Raw genomic sequence first — 24,070 nt, forward strand, 5'->3', positions numbered from 1 at the left:
AATTATTTCATAGGTTCATTATAATTATATGTCGATCTGATATAATTGTTCTACATTGCGATGATATGAAAGAGCACAGAAAAATTATATTTGAGCATATAAACTCGCAGGAAAGGAGAGATGGACACTGCTGGATTCTTAATTTCCTTGCAGGAGTCATCAGGATCAATGAAGAGTAGTCTAAGTCAAGGAAACAAACATGTCCGTGTGTTACACCTTTGTTTGATTGATGTTAATTTGTGGCAGTCACACAAACAAGAAGTGTCACCTGAAAGTGAGTTTGGGGAGAAAAGAGGGGGATGGGGGAGCAGAGAACAAGAGAGGGGAGGGGACAGAGATGGGTTGACAATCAGAGCATAGAGAGCTCATTTCACACACACGCAAGTTCAAAGCCAATGGAGTTTGCGCTTGTTGCGGTGGAGCGAAGGAGGGGGGGGAAAAGACTTTGATTTCATTTGGCAGCCTGAGACTCCATCTCACTCCCTCTATCAAAAAAGGGCGAGAAGCATGGAGCGTGCACTGCCACAAAATCAATACAGACACAAAGAGCAAGGAGACAGAGATAAAGAGAGCGATAGATGTAGGGAGGAATAAAGTAAAAAGAAAACAGGTAGAGAGAGAGCTAGAGTAAAGAGAAAGAAGCACATGCAAAGAGGGAAAGAGGGATGTGTGCAGAAGAGAGAGGAGAGATGAGGGAAGAAGTAACACTTCACACAGCAGGGTTTATCTCTCGGTGGGACTGGCGGGGAGTCACAGGATGATTTTCGGGTTGCTTGTTGACTTCAGGTGTAAAAGGTATCTACTTCTGATCTGATGCACTGATACATCACATACTGAATATTGCTCTAACCCAAACACCTGCGCAGTTGAGTCTTCTACATCTTGCGCTCCCCAGGGTGGCCGATAACTGAATTTTAAAAGTCACCAAAACCTTAAGTAACCTTTTTGTTCATATGCGGTTGTTGGACATGTCATTCCAAAACCATAGGCGCCATATCAACTCCACTTCCATAAAGTTAGGGGACTCACAAGGGGCAGATAATAAAAAGAGCGCTCAAATATATCCTGACTTTTAATCTCCATAGTGGATTTGCTGTGCCTCCAAAAATATTGTATCCTACATTTCCTATAATGCATCTTGATGACGTATTTTCATACCTGCCTGGCATGTGGCATCTTTCAAACTCCACATTTCCAGATCTTAAAGCAGGCTTTCGTTCTCAGACTTGACAAAGCTCCTCCAAAGCCAAGTGTCCCTTTAATATGCTGCTGTAACAGCCTCCAGTCCTCTGGGAAGGCTTTCCAAAGGATTTTGGAACCTGGCTGCAAGGATTTGCTTCCATTCAGCCACAAAATCATTAGTGAGGCGATGTTGTGGCATCAGGCCCGGCTCTCTAATTCATGCTGAAATTGTTCGATGGAGTCGAGGTCAGAGCTCGGTGCCAGGGCCGGTCAAATTCTTCAAACACACTTTTTAAAAGTATTTCTTCATGGACTTCATGAAGGGCGTTCCCCAAACTGTTGAACAGACTTTTGGTGGAAAGTAACCAAGTACATCAACTGAACTCAAGTGCCGTATTTAAGTACAATATTCAGGTACTTTTTTCCAAATCCTGCTACTTCTTAATCCTACTTCACTTCAGGGAAATCTATTACATTTATTTGATCATTTTAGCTGCTGGTTACTATTCAGGTTAATAAATGAATGAATTGATATATTTCATGATCATGAAAAATAAAAAATAAGCCCATCCATTATCAGCCGCAACATTAAGTGATGTACACATTAATGCATCAGTAATTCAATAATATAACTTACATTATTTTGTCATACATTATTGTATTTTGATGCTTATACCTTTATATTTGAATACAATTTTGATTGTAACAGAGTATTTCTACACTGAGGTGATAGTACTTTTATTTAAGTAAAAGATCTGAGTACTTCTTCCACAACTGTCTAAAATACTGTCTTCTATAATAATAAGATTTCTCTTAAATAATCAATTAATCGAGAAATAATCCCCAGATAACTGTAATGATATCATTACAAGAATAACTGTAGTCAATAATAAAACTAATTGTTAGTCGCAGCTCTGACAAAGTGTATTTCATATTGACTCGTAAGTGTTGCACACTGTGAGCAACACAATCTACGAATCATCAGGTTCGTATTCTCCCAAAAGACTCCAGAACCTGTCAAATACTGCTGTTATAGTTTATTTATAACACTAAAGAAGTGACTACTGGCTCCCCATCTGGCACAGGATGATACGATAAGGATCCTTCTTCTGTATGTGACTGTGTTGAAAGTCTTTATTAGAGATATAATTTACAGTGTGGGACAAAACACAGACGATACAATTTGTTCTCTAAAGATGAGTCACCTGGCCGATCTAATTCAAGTGCTTCCTTGGTTCCCTGCTGAGATAATTTTGTTTCATTAACTGCAGTTCTGCTCAGTTTAATAAAGCACAAGTTGATTACAGCCATGCAAATATCTCCATCCCCCCCTCACAAGCAATAAAGTTCTGTTATTGAGTTGTTCTGTTTTCAATTCATGGTATAATAAGCTCCAACTAACAAGTCATTTCAGTTGTCACTCGTCAAAATAATTTAATGAAAGACAATAACGGTGAAATAAGTGTTGCCTTGTGAAAGCTTAGTAGTCATATACAGATGCAGTTTGAGCTGGACTGTTCAGTATGTTGTTTCTGAGAATATAAGTGATAGAGTTAAATACTATTCATACATCTGCTAGTATTAGTAAAGCTACTTTGTCCATTTTCTTTACTTACCTTCTGACTTACCAGAGGTCCTCTGCTCTGTAATTGTGATGACCTGTGTTTTATTTATAATGACTGTATTTTTCCCCCTGATAAAATAACTATTATCTACAGCCTTGAGGTTTCCTACTATAATTACACAAGTGCAATTGCCTGGAAATGTTAAATAACGATCAACCTCACATTTTACCATTCCGTGCAGGCGAGTCCACATCTGAGGATAGAGAGTAGACACCCTATGGTCTTACAGAGCTTATGAGCTGATATAGATTTAGACCCACTTCAGCATAGGTAAAGACTGATATGGAAAATATGAATGTAGATCTGCATAAGAGAGCCACAGGGACAAAGAAAGAAGAATAAGGAGCAGCACATAAACGTGGCTGCACAGGAAAATGCATGGAGGGAGCGTGAGGCAAGGAAGAAATGAGACCAGTGAGATGGCAAGACGGAGAGGGAAAAACACAATTAGGCTGACGGAGAGGAGCGGGAGACGGAGAGGTAAATGGATATGAAATGGCGTGTAGCGCGTCACACCTTGGTGACAAAGTTGAGAGAGAGGAGGGCATAGCCAGTGATTGTGAGCGACAAAGGAGGAAAGACGGAGAGGTGTGAAAGCTTACGGGAGGCGAGATAATGCGAGAGGTGGAAATTGGCCGCGGGACACGGTGTGCATACGTCCCCCAGGAGAAGAGACGAGCTTTTACACTGTAGTCCAACAGCATTAGGCCGCGTGTCCATCAATGCTGGCGTGACACTAAACCACAGTCTGCAGGAAGCAGCCATTACAATCATATCCCTGACACACACACACACACACACACACACACACACACACACACACACACACACACACACACACACACACACACACACACACACACACACACACACACACACACACACACACACACACACACACACACACACACACACACACACACACACACACACACACACACACACACACACACACACACACACACACACACACACACACACACACACACACACACACACACACACACACACACACACACACACACACACACACACACACACACACACACACACACACTCACTCACTCACTCCTGGGATTCGTCCTTGACTGAAGCCCTCTGTGTAGGAGGATGTATCATCACCGAGCAGAGCTATCATTATACAAGCTCATGATTTCTTCACTGAGTGTCCAAGTCTGGACTTGCATCAACAAACACATCAGAGCTACGATGCTCTTTTTCTCCCAGCACACCATTAGCACAGTGCTGAGTCCTATTATAAAATAACACAATGCTTAAAAGCCCCTGAAGTTAGTTAATCAATAGGCTACAGTGGAGCCCTTGTAAGGCATGTTTAGCACAGTTTAAGCAGAGTCGCATATTAAAAGTCTCCGCGCTTTGTTGCACAAGTGTAGCAAATAGAGAGATAAAGCTCTTCCCAGTGTCCAGAAACTATTCAAAGAGCAGGGTTCCCACACCTAAAAAATGTAATTCAAGGACCCAACATGGCACAGTTTGAGACACTGATCAGTGGAACAGCTAACGAACCAGCTATTTACTATTGTAATATATATATTCAAGCAATTTCAAAGACCCAAGTACTTTTACATATGTTCAAGGCCTTCATTTTTGCCCTTAAGTTCACAAACTTTCAAGGTCCCTTGTGAACCATGAGGGATACACAGATTCAGGATCAACTGTGACTGTGGCATGTGAAGAGAAATAGTACAAGTGGGGGTGTTATGGGCTGCAACAGCATTTGATAATCCTTAATAGGATATCAGTTTTCTAAATTATCTTTTATAAAGTCTGACTGCCTGTCTGTCTGTCCGTCCATCAAATCCAATTTGGAGAATCCCTGTACATCACAGGGTTAAATGTCCTTGCAGCTTTTGCCTATTTAGATAACTTCAAGAATTTAAAATGTGCCCGGCTGCAAAACGCCCAAATGGGAAAGCACACACTGGGACAGAATTTATGCTCAAGTTACTTTAAAAATTTATAGCGAGAGACAGCACAAAAAAAAGTAGCCTTGAAACATTCAAGGTTGCACAGAGCCTTCCTCGAGGTGTGCTGGTTGCATTTTCGCCTGAGCTTATTCCATTTTAATATCTGATGCTGCTGCATTTTACATCTGAAATCTATTCATCGAGTTGTTTTGCTTGACTGCAAAAGCTTAAAACTATCATTTATAATTAAAGTCGTTCCCATACCAATACCGATCCGAAACTACGCAATTTAGCCCTGAAAAAATGTAGTTTATGTTCTTTTTGGTTACGACTGACTGTCAAACTAGATCATAAAAAAAGTTCTATGGCGTTTATTCTCTGTATACAACATAAGCCAGGTGATACAACAATGATAGCATTCACAACCATACATATGGGGTTAGTGAGACACTGCTGTTAAAAAATAATAATATATATGTATTTTTAAAAAAAACACATATCAGATACACAAGTTCAGGTATCAGATCTGTACTGGAAGGGAAAAAATGGTATCAGAACATCTCTATTTAAAATGTAAGAGCTTTTCCTGGACATTTAAAAATATATATTTCATTTTAGATATATCATACATTTATATCACTATTATGAATAATATTAAAAGGAGTCATAAGTCTTCATCTTTGATGAACAGATGATGATGATGACGGTGGTGTTTGTTTATCTTAACAAAACAATCCCAGTGCCTAAACGGGTATGTTTGCATGGAAGTCCTCCGAGTGTTTGCGTGATTAAGGTGGTGAATCACCATGGCAACCGCCTGGTAGCTCGCCAGCCCCTGTAGAGAGGCAGAGCTGGCGGGGTCAGAGGTCGGTGCTTACCCCACACTTGCTGAGAGCGATGTACCACCATCTCTCCCTCACCGAGCGGAAACTACGGCCGCCCACGCAGCTCAGTACCTCCTCATCCCCGTCTCCCTCCACCTGAGAGAGAGAGATAGAGGAAAGGCATGGAGGGGGGATTGCACAGAGGGTGTTGTTATCTTAAAAGGCAGCACATTTTACCTCAGCGACACATTGAATTATCACACCAGGGTTGGAGCCTGATATATTAAGATACAAACATATTTCACACCCCAATATAGCCGGGAATGTGGCAACAAAATTCAGTAAGCAGCACAACAACAGAGTCACGCTGGCAATCACACTTCCTAATGTGATAAACAGACACGTTGTGTTGCTTATTGAAAAAGAAAACAAAAGGAATATCTTTTTTTAAAAAGTGTAAGAGGAGAGAAAGTACGCTTTCTGGTTGACTTGAAAGCATCATGAACACAAATGTGTGAATCAGTAAAATGTGACATAAACACATTAAAGGCTATTAGCTTTCACAGCCTCTCTGTGTACTTGTTTACCTCTTTTACATCTTTGTGCTACTTTTTTTGCATTACAAAAGAATACGCAATAAGGAAGATGAAAATAAAAAGGAATAATGTCATGCTCTGTAACACACACATCACAACACACAGGGTGGTCAGAGGTCAACTTCATGTCCTGTGTCTTTCTCAGGGACAGGATGCTGCTCAGTACAAGCATGTGCATATATATGAGCTCTTACCACACAGCCCGACCAGGTGTAGCGTGTCGTGAGGTTAATGACCTGGTTGTTCTCTGGCCTCAGCACCGCTTCCTTCTGGTAGCAATTCTGACAGAAGATGACAAACAAAATCAAAATGGCTTTAAAACTTTGAAAAGTGCCATAACTGAATTTCTGTTGTATCTACTCTCTCAATAATTTCTCATCAATTTTTCACACCGTCGAAAAAATATTTTTCAACAAATCTTACGTGACAAGCTTGTTGTATGCTGCAGCTGCGAGTTGTATCTACGTTCAGCTGTGTGCATATTAAACAACAGAACAGTATGATTTTTCCAGTCCAGAATATTAAAGCTGTGATTAATCAAACTGTAATTGAAATTATGGCTGCATTGCCTTCTGGTCTGGAAGCTGCTGTAAGTGGAATTAAAATTGATATTTTCTTGTCTCTTCTGTGACGGATTTCTCCCTGCGTGACAGCTGAATATTGGTGAGTGCAGAATGAAGGTCGTACCTTGAATCAGGGAAACTGACACCAAAATCTGTCTGTGAGCTGAGAAATGTCATGCAGTTTGTAGCTTTGCAGGAAATCTCTCAACATAATGTCACATCTGTGTGTCAGGAGATGTCAGTAAGAAGTACACCAGCAGATGACTACCTGGGCAAAGAACTGCAGGGTACTTGGTCATTGTTATTCTTTATTCTTGCAGTGCTAGACCATTTTAGCATAGATTTTCCCATATAGTAGACAAACTGATAACCCTAATATACGCTCTAACTCAAAAGCGCACCTTACTTTAACAACTCAAGAATCCATCAGATGTTGTGTGCTGATAAAATAACACTGGACTGGTTAAGCACAGTTTTAAAATGGGAGGGCGGCGGATACCGACGTCTGCTTACAGTAAATGGTCGCAGTATACATTATTCATTGCTTGTGAAAGCAATTTAATGTCAATTTTATAGACTATCATGTTATATCTCACAGAACCACCTGCCTGTGGAATACACAGAGGGATACAAGACAGATTAAGGATTTATGCATGCTACTCCTATAGCTGAGGCCCATATTACATGAATCCACTCTCTATAAAGCCAAAGATCTCAGACCTAAGGCTTAAAATGATGGAATCAACCAGGTGTTAAATGTACACTGCATAGACTGTGGATGGAAGAATATGTTTGTGAACCCACCAAATATAGGGATTACTCTAAATGCATACAGTGCAGTCTGTTAAGTATGTGGTAAAAGATGCATTGTCATTCTGTACTCAAGTAAATTGGATTTGAAATATAACAATGACTATGAGGCTCAAGTGCTGACTTTCAGTTTAAGGGTAAACATCGACTCGAGCCGCACAAAGACAGGCTTGTAATTCCGGAAATGTTCACACAGTATGAATAAATATCCTCAAATCAAGACTCATAGTATGCAGTTCACCCTTTTCATTATATTAATTTAATAAGTTCGAGTACCAAACCTAGCTCAGTCTGTGGGGACTCGGCTTGGGAAACAAAAAGTCGCCAGATCAAATCACTGTCAACAGGCAGCCCCCTCGAGAGCTCTCTATTAATGCATATATATGTGCATGTGTGCATTTCAGGCCTGTATGTGTGTAATGTGTTAAATAACAGGAGATTGAAAAATTGAATATCCCCTCGAGGGACTAATAAAAGTATGCTTTCTATGCTTCCCTTCTGACAGTGCCTGTTCAAAACAGGCCTTTTTTCAGAGTGAGCAGATTGCTTGGCCTCCAGTGCTGCTTGCAGCTTTCTCGAGAACAACTCATCCAAACAGCTTCACACTCAACACTGTGCTTCCTTGAGTCCTTGGTATTTTCGAGCCAGAAGTGACCATATTTGGACAAGAGGGAGGGGCTAGGGGGGACCTTTACTCAAATGATGTTTTAATGGCGCTGCAGAGAAACTCTAAAGAGGGAAAGTTTTATAGTTTATCAACCATCTGGTACAAATCCTCCAGTGGACAGTTCTAGCCAAACCGCTTGGTTAGCAAGGTGCAACCACCGAATGCTGACATTTTTGGTGACCAAAACGTTACAATCAACTCTGAGGAAGTGAAAACACACTGAGAGCGTTAAAGTCCTAAAACAACAACAACCCAGACAACACAGAAAACAATTTCACAGCTATTTGAATGTACACAGTGCCGTCGGCATCACTTAGCTTCTATCCTGATTGACGGGTGGCTGTGAGACCCCGCCCTAAAGCATGCTTTGTTTTATAATTTATTTTACTCTAAATGGGACCATCATGTACTAAATGAACATCGTGGTGTATTGAAGAAGACTTGAAACTAGTGATTGAGACCATAAACTCATTAGCAACAGGTTCACTGAGCTAATAAATCAAGCGAGAAGTAGGGTCATTTTCCCATTGACTTGTATACAATCCGCCAGTGGAGTTGCACCCTGCTGAATTAGAGATAATGCAGGTTTAAGGAACTTTCATGTTGGCTTCACTTTTCCGTCCCAGAAGCTACGTACATTTTTTTTCCAAACGAGAAAATAGACATCCATCTACAGTAAATCATCCTGCCAACATTAATTTTCTGTGGAGCAGCTTCAGCTCAGGCAGAACTCTCTGGTGTCTCACTTTATGTTCAAAATATGGATTGTACAATCCTTGATCACTGCATGTACTATCAATAATATATTGCTGGCTGTGAGTGAAATGCCTTTCAAGAACTGAGAGTCAGCTTTGTTTTACTCTGAGCAGCATGAGCAGCATGATCCTTTAGTTCATGGTAAAATGTGAAGATTAGTAAAATTGGAGTCACAGGGCTTTTTCATTACAGTGAAACAGTGACATGCAAATTAGTAAATGAAGCTGTATTTCTCTTTCAAAATGGCTTGTCAAAAGACAGGATACAGACGGTGTCAGTGTCTCACCTTTTCGTGCCTCTTGTACACAGCTGGCCACTGCGAACTGTCATCGAAGTAGAGTAATATGTTTTGACAGCAGCGAGACTGCACAGAGGAGAGAGAGGGAGAGCATAGATCAGAGAGAAGGCAGTGAGACCGTTTGAGATTTATACGACAAAAACTGTTTCCAAAGTCTGGAGGCTACAACAGTAAAGCAAGGCATGGGCAAAGAAGACGGAGCGGAAGAAAACAGACGCGTAGAAAGATAGAACGGGGGAAGAGTAAACAGAGGAGTTGGGGATAGAAAAAGAGGACGAGGTCGGTAAAGCAGGAACAGCCGGAGGAAGAAAGAGAGGAAAGAAAGAACGATGGCATCAGCTTAGATGAGGTAAGAGGAAGGAAAGAGAGAAAGAGCGAGAACTAGATACTAAAGTAGAGAAAGAAAGGATGAGGAAAGAGGAAGAGTAAAACACTTAAGTTGCCAGAGAAGAGAGTGTGGGCAAGCTGAGGCAATGAGGGAAATCTGATTAAAAATAACAGATGATAAAACAAATTGATGATACAGACACACAAAGACACCAAGCTCCTCTAAGACATCCTACCTTTGGATAACGGAACCGGAAGTCCAAACGTCCAAACTCGGTTAGAAAGCAGAAGCGCGTTAGGAAAACCCACTCCTGGAGTCAAGAAACAGAGGAGAGGAGGGGAAGAGATTAAAACAACTAAAAACAACAATCAACATGGATGACGCAACAAAGAAACAAGATTAAGAGTCTACAGATACGCGAGCAGCTCTATATGCAATGTTGACACCTGCTGACCCGTCACTCCATATTACCAAAAAAGGGCAAAACATGTCTCCTAATGTTTCTTTGGTTTCCCAGCAACGTGGAGCAAGAAATGAGAAAGGAAGACTTTTTAGAGACTGCAGTAACCCGTTGGAAATACAGCTGTGAGGATATCAGTCATTTGGTTGTGAGACTTGGTTAGCCCTGCAACATCAAGAAACATCTCAGCCCGGTTACAGGTATGCACTGCATTGAGAGTGTATGCTCCCTTTTGTCATTGTTACACTCTCTATTGAATTTGCCAAGAAAAATTGACATCTAACTGTTGAAAAAGCCAACATTTTCTAAAGGGAACTACTGGTTGTTCAGTCAGATTCTCTCCTGCAAATGTATGCTCCACAACATCAGGAGGAAGAGTCCATTCCTCACCCAGGAGTCAATGCAGGTTCTGGTCCAGGCTCTTGTCATCTCGTGTCTAGGGACTACTGCAACTTTCAACTGGCGGGTCTGCCTGCATGTGCCGTCCGACCTCTGCATCTCATTCAGAAATGCAGCAGCCTGGCTCTCCCACACTACACCGCTCTTCTGCAGCCACTGGGTGATCGGTGGTACTTGCCTACCATGCTGTGAATGGCTCAGGCCTGCCCTAAATTCAGCATATGGTCAAACCACACACCCCAGCCCCTCCTTTAGCTCTCCTGCCTGGATCCAGCAAAAACTCTATACATCTTGCATCACAGACGTTAATCTCACCTGTTCATGATACATCTTGGCCCGTAAAAAATAAAAACAACTTCACGCTTATCTTCATCTTCAAGGTTAAATGCACTTATTGTGAGTCGCTGTGGATAAAAGCGCCAGCTAAATGACTGCTAAATGCCAAATAACTCCGCTATAAGTCAAGCACTAAACAGCTTTGAGCAAAAGAGGAATTTACATGTCTACCTGGTCACAGACTTGATCGAAGTCTATCTTTGTGAAACCGGCCCCTGATGATGGTGTTAGGTGAAAAGTCAACAAATGCCAAAAGTTATTTCGGCTCATTCTGAGAGGAATATGTCTGTAACAAATGTCACAGCAATCCATCGAGACATTTCACTCAAAATGGCAAATGTCAGCCTCCTGTCGGCCCTGGAGGAAAAGTCATGGGGCTGAAAAGTCAACACATTTATTGTGCGAGGACCATAATTGTCTGTGAAAAATGTTGTGCCAATCCATCTTTTAGATGTTGTGATATTGCAACGGATATGTCAAAACCTGTTGACCTGCTGGTAGCATTAGAGGAAAAGTCAGGTGAGAAGGATTCATTCTCTGGGCAGCATGGTTACCTGTACCAAAATGTAACATTAATCCATCCATACATATGTTGAGATATTTCAGCCGGGCCAAAGTGGCGAAGTAAATGAGTGACAGAACAACAGCGTAACAGTGACATTCATGGAAAAGGAGGAGTTGTCGGGGAGTAGTGGATTAAGTGTGTGAAATAAGTAAATCGCTTTAGTCCCATTCCTCTGGTGCTGTGTGATGAATAGTCTGGTTTGGAGTGCACTTCTTCCAAAAAGGCAATGCAGGGTGACCAGATCATTTTCAAAGTCATCAAACTTGTCCTTCAGCGCGAATCTGATTCTTTCCAAGTAGCACCGGTTTAACGACATCAAACACCAGGGCCGTGCTTAGAGGGTTTTAGATGCTCTCCTATGTTGGAGTTATGAGACCAAAGACAATAAGTTGTCGTTGAGGCTTGAAAGAAAATAAAAGTTGAAGAGGACATTAATGGGGCAATAAAGAAGAGAAAGAGAGGAGAGGAGGATGGGGAGCTGAAACAGAAGGGCAGGGTTACAAAAAAATTCAAAAAGAGGTGGAGTAAAAGGAGTAACAAAAAGAGTGTTAGATATAAGGGAAACAGAAAAAGAAAAGAGAGGAGGGAGGTGCTGCCTAGAGGGTGAACTTCTAGAGAGGGCATTAAGGGGCTGCTGAGCACATTAATAAGGGAAAGGAGGTGGAGAAGAAGAAAAAAGAACTACCCATTCTTAATATAATTCAGCCATAAGCTTGGCAGCATGAGGCCAGATAATAGTGCTGATGGTGTACTTCACTGAGCTTACATAAGGCACTGCAGCAGCTTCGACATGGCAGATCAGTCAATGGTGGTCTATATAGAAATATATATATATATATATATTTTACATACAGCTGTGGGCAAACGCATTCTGCAGATATGGATCATAGTTCTGAAAACAGCACTAGCAACACATCACTTATATTATGTTTACACACACTTTTCTTTATCTGGAGGACTGCCTGGTGTTTGAGGCAGCAAGAATAAACGACGACTCAGAGTGAGACATCAAATCTTTTAGAAAACGGTAAGAGCTAATCTTGCCAAATTAGTTTCAACAAACCAAATATGTTATTCAGAGAAATGATACTAAAAGGCAGAACAAGGCTGGATTCAAATTTAAAATATTACATATTTGTGGTAAATGCCTTTTAATCAATAGTTTGGCCCATTATGTTAAAGTGCTTGGTTAGAAAAATGATTTATAGACTAAAGCCTGTACATTTTACAAATAATGAATTATTGAAACAAGCTAAGTGTGCAGTGTTGACAAAGTCCATTAGATTAGTTCTAGCTCTCACTACCAGGGCTCTGAATCAAGTTGTTCTATACAGATGGTACTACAAAACAATGTTTTTCAATACTTTTGTAATATATTATGGTAAATAAAATGTTACCACTCAAAATGTTTTTCAAACAAATGTTTTAAATCAGCAATTTTGCGAACTGATTAATTGTTTGAGGAAAAAATCTCCAGCTTCTCAAAGGTGTATCTGCAGCTTTTTATATTGAAGTTTGAACAACTGAACATCTTTTGGACTAAATAAGCATCATCTCAGCTTGGGCTCTAGGAAATCGTCCATCCATCCAAGCTGACATCGGGCGGGAGGCGGGGTCCACCCTGGACAGGACCCCAGTCTGTCGCAGGGCACATAGAGACAAACAGAGACAGACAACCATTCACACTCAGTCACACCTACGGGCAATTTTAGGGTCATCAATTAACCTAACACGTGCATGTCTTTGGACTGTGGGAGGAGCCCGGAGAAAACCCACGCAGACACGGGGGGAACATGCAAACTCCACACAGAAGGGCCCCAGGAACCCTCTTGCTGTGAGGTGACAATGCTATCCATCACACCACCGTGCAGCTCTAGGAAATTGTGATGGATATTTTTTGATCAGATAATTAAGTGAGACAAATCCGCAGATGAATCTATAATGAAATATAATTAGTTATACCAAACTTCTAAAGTAAATTAATCTGAGTGTATTGTTCTCTACATAAACAGCCTTACTGTAAAAACTTACTAAATCAAATCAACAAGCATTTAAATTTCAGTACAACCAACTTGATTAGATCAGCCCCATTGTCACAGATAGCAGATTCAGCCATGTGAGTAAACATCAGTCTGATGTTAGATTTCAGTAATGGATCGGTGCATCCCTAGTTTGGTCAATACTCAAAAAGCACTGAGCTTCAGTGTCAAGCCCTTGATCCCGACTGTTCTCGTTTAATTATTCTTCTGCAATGTGTCTTAACAAAAAAAGTTAAATCCCACAGTTGCCTGTTCAAATCCCAGATGACAAATGATGCATCTATTTCATGAGATGTTTATTTTCCCTAAAATCAATCTTTCCTTTCAAATGCTAAAACAAGCACATCCAAAACAACTGCATTCACACACTGTTTCCACACGACTCTGTTGCACATTCCAGCTTCTTAAGGGAAGAGCTTAAGGGAAGGTTCCCTCCTTCTTTATTAAAACTGGCCTTAAGGTTGGTTGTTATGAACTCTTGAGCTCCACCCAACCAGAAAAACTCCCCATGCGCCATTATACTGTAATTACCTCTGCCCTGCATTCTCCGTACATAAACAAGCATAGTAATTTCTGCGCTGAGAAATAAAGTGCAACCAGAGCAGTGTAGCGTGACCAGTCCGGCTGCCTCCATATATCACTGCAAACAAAACCGCAGCCATATTTCAGCCGCTGCCAGGCAGCTTCATCCCCCAGAGCCTCTGGGTTATAATTCATGGCAAACTACAAAAGTGAACTGGACCCCGAGACTCACTCCCACCTCTGTACGTTGTCCCCAGTGACGCTTAAGGCTGTGACCATGACAACCTGGGCAGCAGAGGGGAGCACTGACCCGGAGGTGAATCCCTGGAGAGAGAAGAGAGGGGTGGTCTGGGTGGCATGGAGGGAGGTATCATTAACTCACCAGATGCTCGGGCTGTCAAAGAACCCCTTGTTGGACACACACACAGAATTAGCCACAAACATCCCTCACACACTCTGGTCCGAAACCAACATGGCTACGCACACTTGCCCCCCCACCCCCCCCCACCCCCACCCCATTTTTAATGTCATAGCAACCACAGCATGCCTTAGTTTGCAGCTGCCATGGAAACATCAAAAGGCCAAGCAATTCAATCCAACATACACAAACGCTTATTGTCGCACTCCCGTCCATTTCCTACTCAAAAACAAAGGAGCAGAATGAATACTTACAGCTCTGATTGAACAACGGTCTTCAATAATTTCTTAAAACTTTACACACATACAGAAAGAGGACATGTGGCAACTGACTGAATCTCAAGCTAGTTTCTAAACCAACTTTCTGTACATTTTGTAAAGAATGAAGAGCTGATTAATGAAACAACACAACGGTAATGACTAGGGACATGATAGGGCTGGGCAATTAAATCTATCACATCTTATTTTTAATTACGATTTTGGCTTCCCACAATTAGGAAAACAATATGACAGAGAAAAAATGATTATTGTTTCACAATGGTGCTCTTGTTTTGCCCCTTCCTTTACAGGGCGTGACGTAACCGCTGTCTTGAGTCAAGACAGTCAAGATACACAGTTTAATGCAGTCAAGACTCTTGACTGCATTAAACTGTGTATCCTCTAACCATAACATTAGGCCACAGCCCATAAGTAAGAGAGAATTTATTTTACAGAAAATTATCTTGTCATTTGATGTAGCCTATTAAAAGAAGTAGTAGAAAGTGAAAGTGTTTGATAAAAGATATACGGCCTAAAAAAAACTAAAAAAGACTTGAGTCAAAATATTTATTTCTTAACTAAGTGTGAGTTAAAGTGGTTTTAATGCGATTTGCTACCGTTTTAATAGTTTTAAGTATATTTAAATAATTATTGTGATAATATCATGGATCGCAATTATTCTGATCAAGAAAATCTACCAAGACAAGCTCAATAAAAGCATGGTGTCAGATAATCCTGATCTCAGTACTGGCCAAAATAATTGTGATTATGATTTCTTCAATTATCAAGCAGACCTAGGACAAGGGACCAAACTGAGTAAATGATTGAAATCATAGAATCCTATCCAGATAATCCAATCCAAGTTAAGTCATGTCAGAATTTTAAATACATTTCTATAAAAAAACAGAATTCCTAACTACCAAATCAGACTTTCAACCAACCAATCAGCCCACAGCACCATTTAACTGGTCACACACAGTACTGTATTTAACCAGGACTATAATATCACAAGTGAGCCAACGTGACAAAGGAAATACACCACCTGGCTGAAAGTATGTGGACATCCAAACGTTACACCAGTGTGGGATTGTGGAAAATGTCATTTCTAAACCATGGGCATCAATATGCTGCTATAAAAGCATCCAGTCTTCAAGGAAGAGCCGGCTGCGGGGATTTTCTCCCTTTCAGCCACAGGAGCAATGAGGTCATGTACAGATGTTCAGTGATAAGTCCTGGCTCACAGTTGGAGGTCCGGGTCATCGCAAAGGTGTTTGATGCAGCTGGGCTCAGGGCTCTGTGCGGAGCTACAGGCCACTCTTATTTCCTCAAACTCAGAGAACCATTTCTTCATGGACCTGGCTTTGTTAATGGAGGCACTGTCATGTTGAGACGGGAGGGAAACTTCCACAAAGGTGAAAGCACAATGTCAAGCAACAAAAACATAATACACCATTTTGCTAACTGAATAGTCATTTTAGTCATTTTTCAAGCACAGGTGCATTTGGTCCATTTTCTTAAATGTATCAATCTCAAATTAAACTGACATTGTAATCGGCAGTTTTCACTATTGTCTGACATTATAGACCAAGCCATCAATCAAGAAAATAAGTTCCTGCACAATAGACTTTAAGTCAGGGGCATGTTCAGCTTAAATAAACTCCTCCAATTGCTTGTATTTGCTAATGTAGCTTCAGGCCACTTGCCTCAAGCAGAGATGAGAAGCAGGCTACAGACGTCCAGTGATAATTATTCTAATTTTCAAATTTGTAGTCTTCTGCTTTCAACCAATGTTGATTCAAGTAACATCACTTAAGGCAGTTTTTCAAATTTCAAACAGCTCCCTCTGAAGCCAGAAGAGGTACAACCTTCATATGAAGTAGCACCCCCCTAGCAGAGATGGGAATTGAGAACCTGTTCCAGTTGAGAACCAGTAACTGTTGTATGACTCTGAACTGATCAATTCCTTTTATCAATGCTGTCTTGTTTTTCAGAAAGTTGCACATCGCAAAACAATGACGTCAATGTGTGTGAGTTATGTGGCGGAGGAAGAAATGGTCAAATGCGTGACATTATGATAACATTAGGGTTAGCTGATTTTTTTTCTTTTAGACCTGATTTGAAAAAGAAAGTGGTACAACTATTCTTTAATGTCATCCACACAGTCATCAGACTCGTACAAAATAGTTGCATCGACGCTGAAAGCCCGCGTCGGACAACTTTTTCCGTCACAGAAATTTGATCAGGAATCAATAAAGAATCGGACGATAAGCAGAGGTGATAACGCCATTGGTATCAATAAAGTCGAATCAATTCCCATTCCTATACCTGAAACCTGTAAACAGACTTTGATGTGTGAAATTCTAGTTTAACAAGGCCAAGATGGTATCAACCAGCCAGCATGCTGCATGGCTATCAATTCACCATCAGGATCATGCTACTCCACCAATGTCAACAACTAAATCAAGCGGCCGCTAGTTAGCCCAGTGAAGCTTAGCGTTTGTGTCTGTCTCTGTGTGTGTGTACATGTTTGTGTGTGAGAGAGTCAGTGGAGAGCAGAAAAGAAACCCAGCCCTGGAGGACAGCAACAGTGGATGAGGTGTCTACCTTAATCCCCTTTTAGTCTTCTTTCTCCCCCATGGCCACTGCATTGTGATGCAGAATCGTTCAGCCACCTCCCCGTGTGTGTGTGTGTGTGTGTGTGTGTGTGTGTGTGTGTGTGTGTGTGTGTGTGTGTGTGTGTGTGTGTGTGTGTGTGTGTGTGTGTGTGTGTGTGTGTGTGTGTGTGTGTGTGTGTGTGTGTGTGTGTGTGTGTGTGTGTGTGTGTGCTTGCACTTGCGCGTGTGTGTGTATCTACACCCCATTAATCAAGTGCTATACCTTGATGCGTACCCAGTCAGTTCACCGTCTCTACGTTTCTTTCTTTGCTCCCTCACAGTTTGTCCTTGTCTGTCGCTTTCTGTCTTTTTCTCTTTCTCTCCACATCCCTGTTTGCTTGCTAAGCCTCATTAACAATTAATTACCAATCAGCTAGTCAAGTCACCCCTGGACCGCTGGGCTTCTCAATGATTCATTAGTCAGGGTTACACAATGCTGCGACGCATAAACACACTCATGCACCAAGACACACGCAAACACAGTCAAGCGCTGTCCCGCTCTGTCTCTCCGGGGGTTTCACATGAGCACACACAGACTCTGGAGACATGCAAACACGCATACACATTAAAGCAAGCATATGGACCCATGAAAACACTCCTCACGCACACACCTGCACACACCTATAGTGTCTCTATCCAATCACAATGTCCTCATTAAAAAGAGATGCAGGAAAACTGATTGAGTTGGTAATTCTACACAAACACTGGTCCCAAAACTTACTTCAATGTCAACTTGAAGAATTTTTCAGCCACTTTCTAAGTTTTGTTTGGAGAAGTTCAAGAACTTATATCTGACATATTTAAATATAGGATTACATTAATCAAAATAAGACATCACATACTAGGCCTCGTTATTTCATGATCCTATTAAGTCCAGAAATCCTGGTAAAACCCTTCATTTCAAAACTGCTGCCATATCAACCCAAACATCCATCACAGTGGTTTTTCCTCAGTATGTGAGATGTTGATTTTAGGATGGAGAAAGGCCCAGTGAGCTGAGACAGGCTGATGAATATGGCCGCTAGATTTTTAAATTAGAAAAAGAACTTCCAAGGGCATCTGTTCGTTTTCATTAGTTTTCAAAAGACAAAAGTTTAAAGACCCTTCTGTTCTAATCCACATGTATTCATTAAGTGTGGAAACCAAAGACATTTTAAACCCTCTATAGTCACTGTTTCTTTTTCTTTTTTTGACTGAATAAGTATTCAGTGAGGATTCCCATCAAGTCCCAAGAGGAAGCAGAACACTGGGGCTGAAAGTTTGATTCTCTTGTACACTGGAGATTAAAATTAGAGAACAAATTATAAATACTTGATTTATTCTGAAATACTGTTTTATTATTTTTTTATACCACTGCTGTACTAGCATGTTTTTTTTAAATAACCAAGGCACTTCAACAAAAACCTTTATTTTGTAAAAGAAAATAAAACAGTGAGCAAAATTAGTAACAATTGTGTCAGAAAAAAAGATTTCAACATCACTAGTTTCTCACACTGCTCTTGGTCCATTCTTCTTCAGTCTCTTCCACTGTTCGGTAACTGTAGTGGTTTTCTTAGCCATTACTTTATCGCCAAGGATTTTCCAGAGATCCTCTATGAGGTTTAGATCTGGGCTGGCCTTTTCATTGTTCCAATATTTTTTTTAGCTTAAAGGAACTGCTTAACCTGTTTTGCACTGGACAGGGGGCATAGTCTTGCATTAAAATTGCAGCCGACTGGGAGACATCTACAGTGAAGGAATTGCATTTTGCCGAAGGAGGTTCACATAAACATTTGCATTCACCCTGCCATGTAGCTGTACACAAGGCCCAACTCCTGCTGCAGAAAACATCCCCCAAATCATGACACTTCCTCCTGCAATTGTAACTGACTTCTATACACACACAGGTTCAGTCTTTCCATAGTCCTACTCCAAACATAATGATTCCCCATCAGACACAAATAAATTGAATTTGCTCTCATCACTGAAGTATACTCTGGACCATTTCTCCTCTGTCCACACAACATGCTCCTCAGCAAAGACAAGTATCACCTTTTCATTATTTCTGCTGATGAGGTTTGGTCACTGCAGAGTGGGCTTTTTAGTCCAAAATGTCTTAAACGACAAGACAGTGTGTGCCGGGACAGATGCTTGAATAGGAAATAGAGCATTTTTTCCCACATGATTAAAAAATGATTTGTCACTCGCTGCTTTACTGTACATATGTTTTTCAAACTCACTTATAACAGCAAGTGTGTGCTGTCAAATTATAACTGAGAAAATATACCCAACCTAAAGTCGAGAGCTATGCTTTTGTACGTTCAACGTGTCTGTGGACACGGGGAAAACAGGCTGCTGATGAAGGAGTGCAAGCTTCTGATTCTTGTCCCATTTGGATTCAAAACACTGACCTTTCTCTGACCTTAAAGCTACTACTGCCTCTCAAAGGGACATTTTATCGGTGCCTCCACACGCCATGAGCCACTAAAAGTAATTGTACATATCGACCATCCCAAATGAAGCTGTTGACCAGTCTGCTGCACCGATGCCTTTGGATAACTTTGCTTATGTCTCTATATTTCTTGGGCCACCCCCCAGTTTCCAACAGTTCATACTCCTCGGTGTGGTAAATTACATTTGTCAATCTGCAGCCCTGCACAAACTCTGCCTTCAGCTTTGCAGCATCTGGGATTGAAGCCGACTGTTTTTGTGTGCGAGTACTGGCCCTGGGGTTTATTCTGTTAGTGGGTCACCTTGGGGCAGGAAGCATGAGAAAGACTGATGATGTGATGTAACACACACACACACACACACACACACACGCACACACACACGCGCACGCGCACACACGGTAGGTGTTGCCTGATGTCATTCAGAGTGCTCTGTTGTTGCTTAGGTTGTCAAATGATCCCTGATGCGTTTCAGAAACGCAAGACGGGAAAACAGGCGACAAGATTCAAGAAAGATTTTAAAAAGCAAGAAGTAAAGTCAACGTCTCCATTTTTAAAAAAGAACCATTTACTTTTAACTCATTTCTTAATTCTAATTTGTCTAATTGGGTAAAGCTAAACACTTACATGTTCATCCGTTTGATCGAGTAGTCCATCAGAAAATCCATCAGCAACTATTTGGTAATCACCATCTTTCAACTGTTGAGCGTTGATTGAGAGCTTTAATTGACCTGACCCGCCGGGTTCTGGCTGGTCTGTGTCTGTGTGTAACTTTTTACATGTATAAATACTGTTTTATTGCCAAGGGGTGAACAGGCTGTAACGTAACTCAAAAAAATGAGCCCTTTCCTGACTTTCTTGGTTGCCTGTAACACCCTATGTCCTGGGACTCTGGACAAATTTTCCATGAAAATCCAGAGGATGTGAGATTTTGCGATCTCCCAAGTCTCTTGCCTCTCTTCAGGTCCCCTACGGCACCAACAGCGTGCAACATTAACTAATGTTAACTTAGGAAAAAAGGAGTCTGCTAACGTCAAACAAACAACTGGCACCCACCACTAGTCCACACATGCTGTGTTTCCATTATACATTTCGCAGTGGAATGGACCTATAAGGCTAGCGGCTGTTCTGTCCAAACACCCCCTGCTGGGGTTTTCGCTGCCTAAGGGTCTCCGGGCTGCGGCTGCAGTGTGCAGCAGAGGCACAGCAAGTGTGGATGTGCTGTGAAGGTACAACAAACCCTTCGCCCCCGGTGCTCATAAAAACCCCAGAGAAAATGCTAACATGTGAAATATATTGTGCAGGCTAAAAATATCTTGGTAGCTAGCTGAGATATACTGCCTTGAGTGGAAAAAGTCAGCTTATCCATCCAGACTCCAAGACTGAACTGGCTGAGTTGCTGTTCACAAATGACTTTATCAGCTAACATTACGAAAGTAACCAACACAAGATCAATGCAGCACAGCTAACTTATAGCTAGCTGGGTAGCGTAAAGCCATTTCTCAATCTGCGTTCTTGTCTGTACTTGTGTTCTCGTGGACTTGTGTAACGTCATCGGTCACAGCCCAAGTACTGCTACAATTCAATAGTCCGCATCTTGCCAAGTACAGTCCAAATGCCCGGATGTGACTTGCTCCGCCTATTTTGTCGAGGATGCATCGGAGGTGACGTGTGGACAGCAGGTATCCCAGAGTGCATTGCACATTGACGGCCGGAGTATGGACTTCTGAGTCGAACTTGCCAAGTCTGAACTCCTAAGTTCACAAATCTGAACTTGGAATACTTGGTATTGAGAAACCGCTCTAGTTTGCTTGCTTGCTAACGTTAGCTCACTGCAACCTAAGCTAAGTTTGGCCTCTGGCTGCGTAACATAAATTTCTGCCATCGGTTGCTTTAAGTTGCCAGCTAATGGAGTGATTTGCAAACAGCAAACCAGCGTTCTTCCAAATATGAAGCTGATTGATTATACAGCATTTTATGAACATGACGCCGATCATTCACTTTCAGGACCTTTAATAGACGATTTATTAAGAAAGTAAATCACATTAAGGGCACCACGGTGGTGTGGTGGTTAGTACTGTAGCCTCACAGCAAGAGAACATTTGTACTTACAGCCTTTAAAGCAGTTTATGTGCACAATCTACATTTAACCTCTTATTTGTTGCCTTATATAACAAGACAAGCTGACTAATTATATATTCTCATCTACTGCGGAGGACTAGAAGAGTAGGTGCCCTCCTTGTCAAGAGCCACACATACACATGCACGTGCGCACGTGCACACACACACACTTTGAAGTTACCCAGTGCAACCTATTGCTGCTACTGAGCAGCTCCACTGGAGCAGGTGCAGATTCAGCTCTGCATTCAAGGGCATCTCAGCAGCGGTGATGGATGGATGAGTGCCTCTTGTTCAATTTATCCATTCAGATCCCCGTCGTCATCTTGGGGATTCAAACCGGTGACTTCCATCTCAGTCCATGGCACATTTTTAAATTTACTGTAGTTCAAGGAATGTGAGCACAACAAGTCAGCATGCGAGGGTGAGAATTAAAGCTTGTTGGCTCGAACCGCCCGGTGTCTGATAGATTCGGTTCTTTAGTTTTTCAGGGGGAGCCAAGTAAGGTGACACGAGTGAGGTGATATACTGGTGCTCGCAAGAAAAGTGTTTAAATGGGGGTTTTTGCTGAAAAGTACCATTTTGGCAACACAGGAAAATCTATATATTAAACACCTGAGTGGTTGGTGCACACTATTAATACTGTTTCAATGGAGGGTTATTTCTGAACACGCATGCTCTGTTCTGAAGATAACAGTTACTGAGTGTGCTCCAGTTACACAGTGTGCTCCTGCTGAAACTATTTGTTGATGAATGCAGCTTTTTGATGCTTTCTATCATTGTAAGGAAAAAAAAACAAGATTTCTTTTCATGTCACCTTGGGCTCTGGGAAAATGTTTTGGTATAATATGATAATAATAGTATGATATGTGGCATTCATTTTCTCTTCACCCCTGGTCACAATCTCGGGCCACAGCTGACCTCCCAGACTGAAAGGTCAAAGGAGTCCTCTGTTGTTTGTGAGAGATAAATAGGCGACTCTGACCTCCACAGCACAGCTATCGCAGAAAGTCAACCAGCATTACCATAATGTCCTAAACAACCATGAATACCTTGAATTACGGCTTGTTAGCCACTCTTGTTGTAGAGGCGACTTTGTCTGCGCTCCGCACAGTGGCCTGCTTTGTTGAAACTCCCAACAAAATGGTAGGCAGCTCCACTAAATCAAACTTGATCCACAAACTCGTGAGGATACAAACCAGAGATGTGGAACAGCAGGTGGTAGCCTCCTGAATGCAAACAGCCCACAGCTGCTGGTATTTAAACTCGCAGATCTTGTCAGGACAGCAATGATGTCGATGCCGATCTGACTGAAAACAAAAACAACCGCCTGACCAGGCTGGACTGAGCCCAGTTTCTCAAGGACCACCACAAATCCAGCGCTGCGCTCGAGCAGCCATATGACGCACACCTGTAACGGGTCCTCTTATCTTTAACAGCTGATTTACATTTAACACCGGCAACAAAAAAAAATCACACACATTAAGCTGGATTTGGCTTAAAGAGAGCCATCACTCCTGGAGGCTCCATTTGTAGCAGCGGACTGGTGGGATGCCGCTTACTGGAGCTACAGATGCCAAAGACTATCGCAATGAGGGGGACATATACGCCACAGATGACATGCACGCAGATGGCGCGCTATTGCAAGACGGAACAGAGGTGAGTGTTTCATACAGCGGCAGTAAACGGGCAAGTAAATATCCCAGGCAACTTAGCGGTGAATTGGTGGGTAGCCCCTTCATGTATCCGCGGCACAGCCCGCCACAGAGACACCTGCGAGCGGATACGCAGTCGAGTCCCTTCCCCACTCCCACTGTGGCGGTGTCATTGACGCAAGTGTGCAACTAATTAAAGAGGTAAAGAAAAAACAAACAGCGCTCACCTCTTTGGTGTTGACGATGCCTTTGACGTATTTCCCGAGGACAGAATCCACGAAGAAGACGCTGGACAGCACAGCCAGGCACAGGAGTCTCTCCCCGACCCTCACCTCCATCTTTCTCTCTCTCCCCGCTGTCGCGCGTCTGCTCTCCGGGCTCCCTGAAGCCTGTCTCTGAGCGGGAGCGCGCACTGAGGAACGGCTCGAGCACAGAGCGCGCGAGAAAGAGAGAGAGAGAGAGAGAGGAACCGGGCGCGTTCACGCTGGTCCCTTCAATGCATGTGCCCCCCCAGCAGCAATTGAAGCTGGAGTGTGTGTGTGTGTGTGTGTGTGTGTGTGTGTGGCTGTTTGTGGGGGGGTGTTACAGAGTGCGCGCTCCCTGTTCCGCTCGTGCTTAGAGAATGCGACACGTTCACACAT

General features: G+C 42.1%; 1 protein-coding gene across 1 annotated transcript in view; it reads right to left on the reverse strand.

Moving 5' to 3' along the window:
* tmem145 (transmembrane protein 145) overlaps positions 1 to 23,793 on the reverse strand; it is a gene marked incomplete at its 3' end in the record, with an annotated part of 39,404 nt that extends 15,611 nt beyond the window's left edge. Inside the window, exons 1-5 of the mRNA XM_083917998.1 lie at positions 23,657 to 23,793; positions 9,813 to 9,887; positions 9,238 to 9,315; positions 6,350 to 6,436; positions 5,614 to 5,715 (exon numbers count right to left, since the gene is read on the reverse strand). Of these exons, the coding sequence (XP_083774124.1) occupies positions 5,614 to 5,715; positions 6,350 to 6,436; positions 9,238 to 9,315; positions 9,813 to 9,887; positions 23,657 to 23,767 (453 nt within the window). The 5' untranslated portion in view covers positions 23,768 to 23,793. The remainder of the gene's footprint in view (positions 1 to 5,613; positions 5,716 to 6,349; positions 6,437 to 9,237; positions 9,316 to 9,812; positions 9,888 to 23,656) is intronic.
* Between the last annotated feature and the right edge of the window lie 277 nt (positions 23,794 to 24,070).

Source organism: Echiichthys vipera (genome assembly GCF_963691815.1).
Source record: "Echiichthys vipera genome assembly, chromosome: 8".
Classification (NCBI taxonomy): domain Eukaryota; kingdom Metazoa; phylum Chordata; class Actinopteri; order Perciformes; family Trachinidae; genus Echiichthys; species Echiichthys vipera.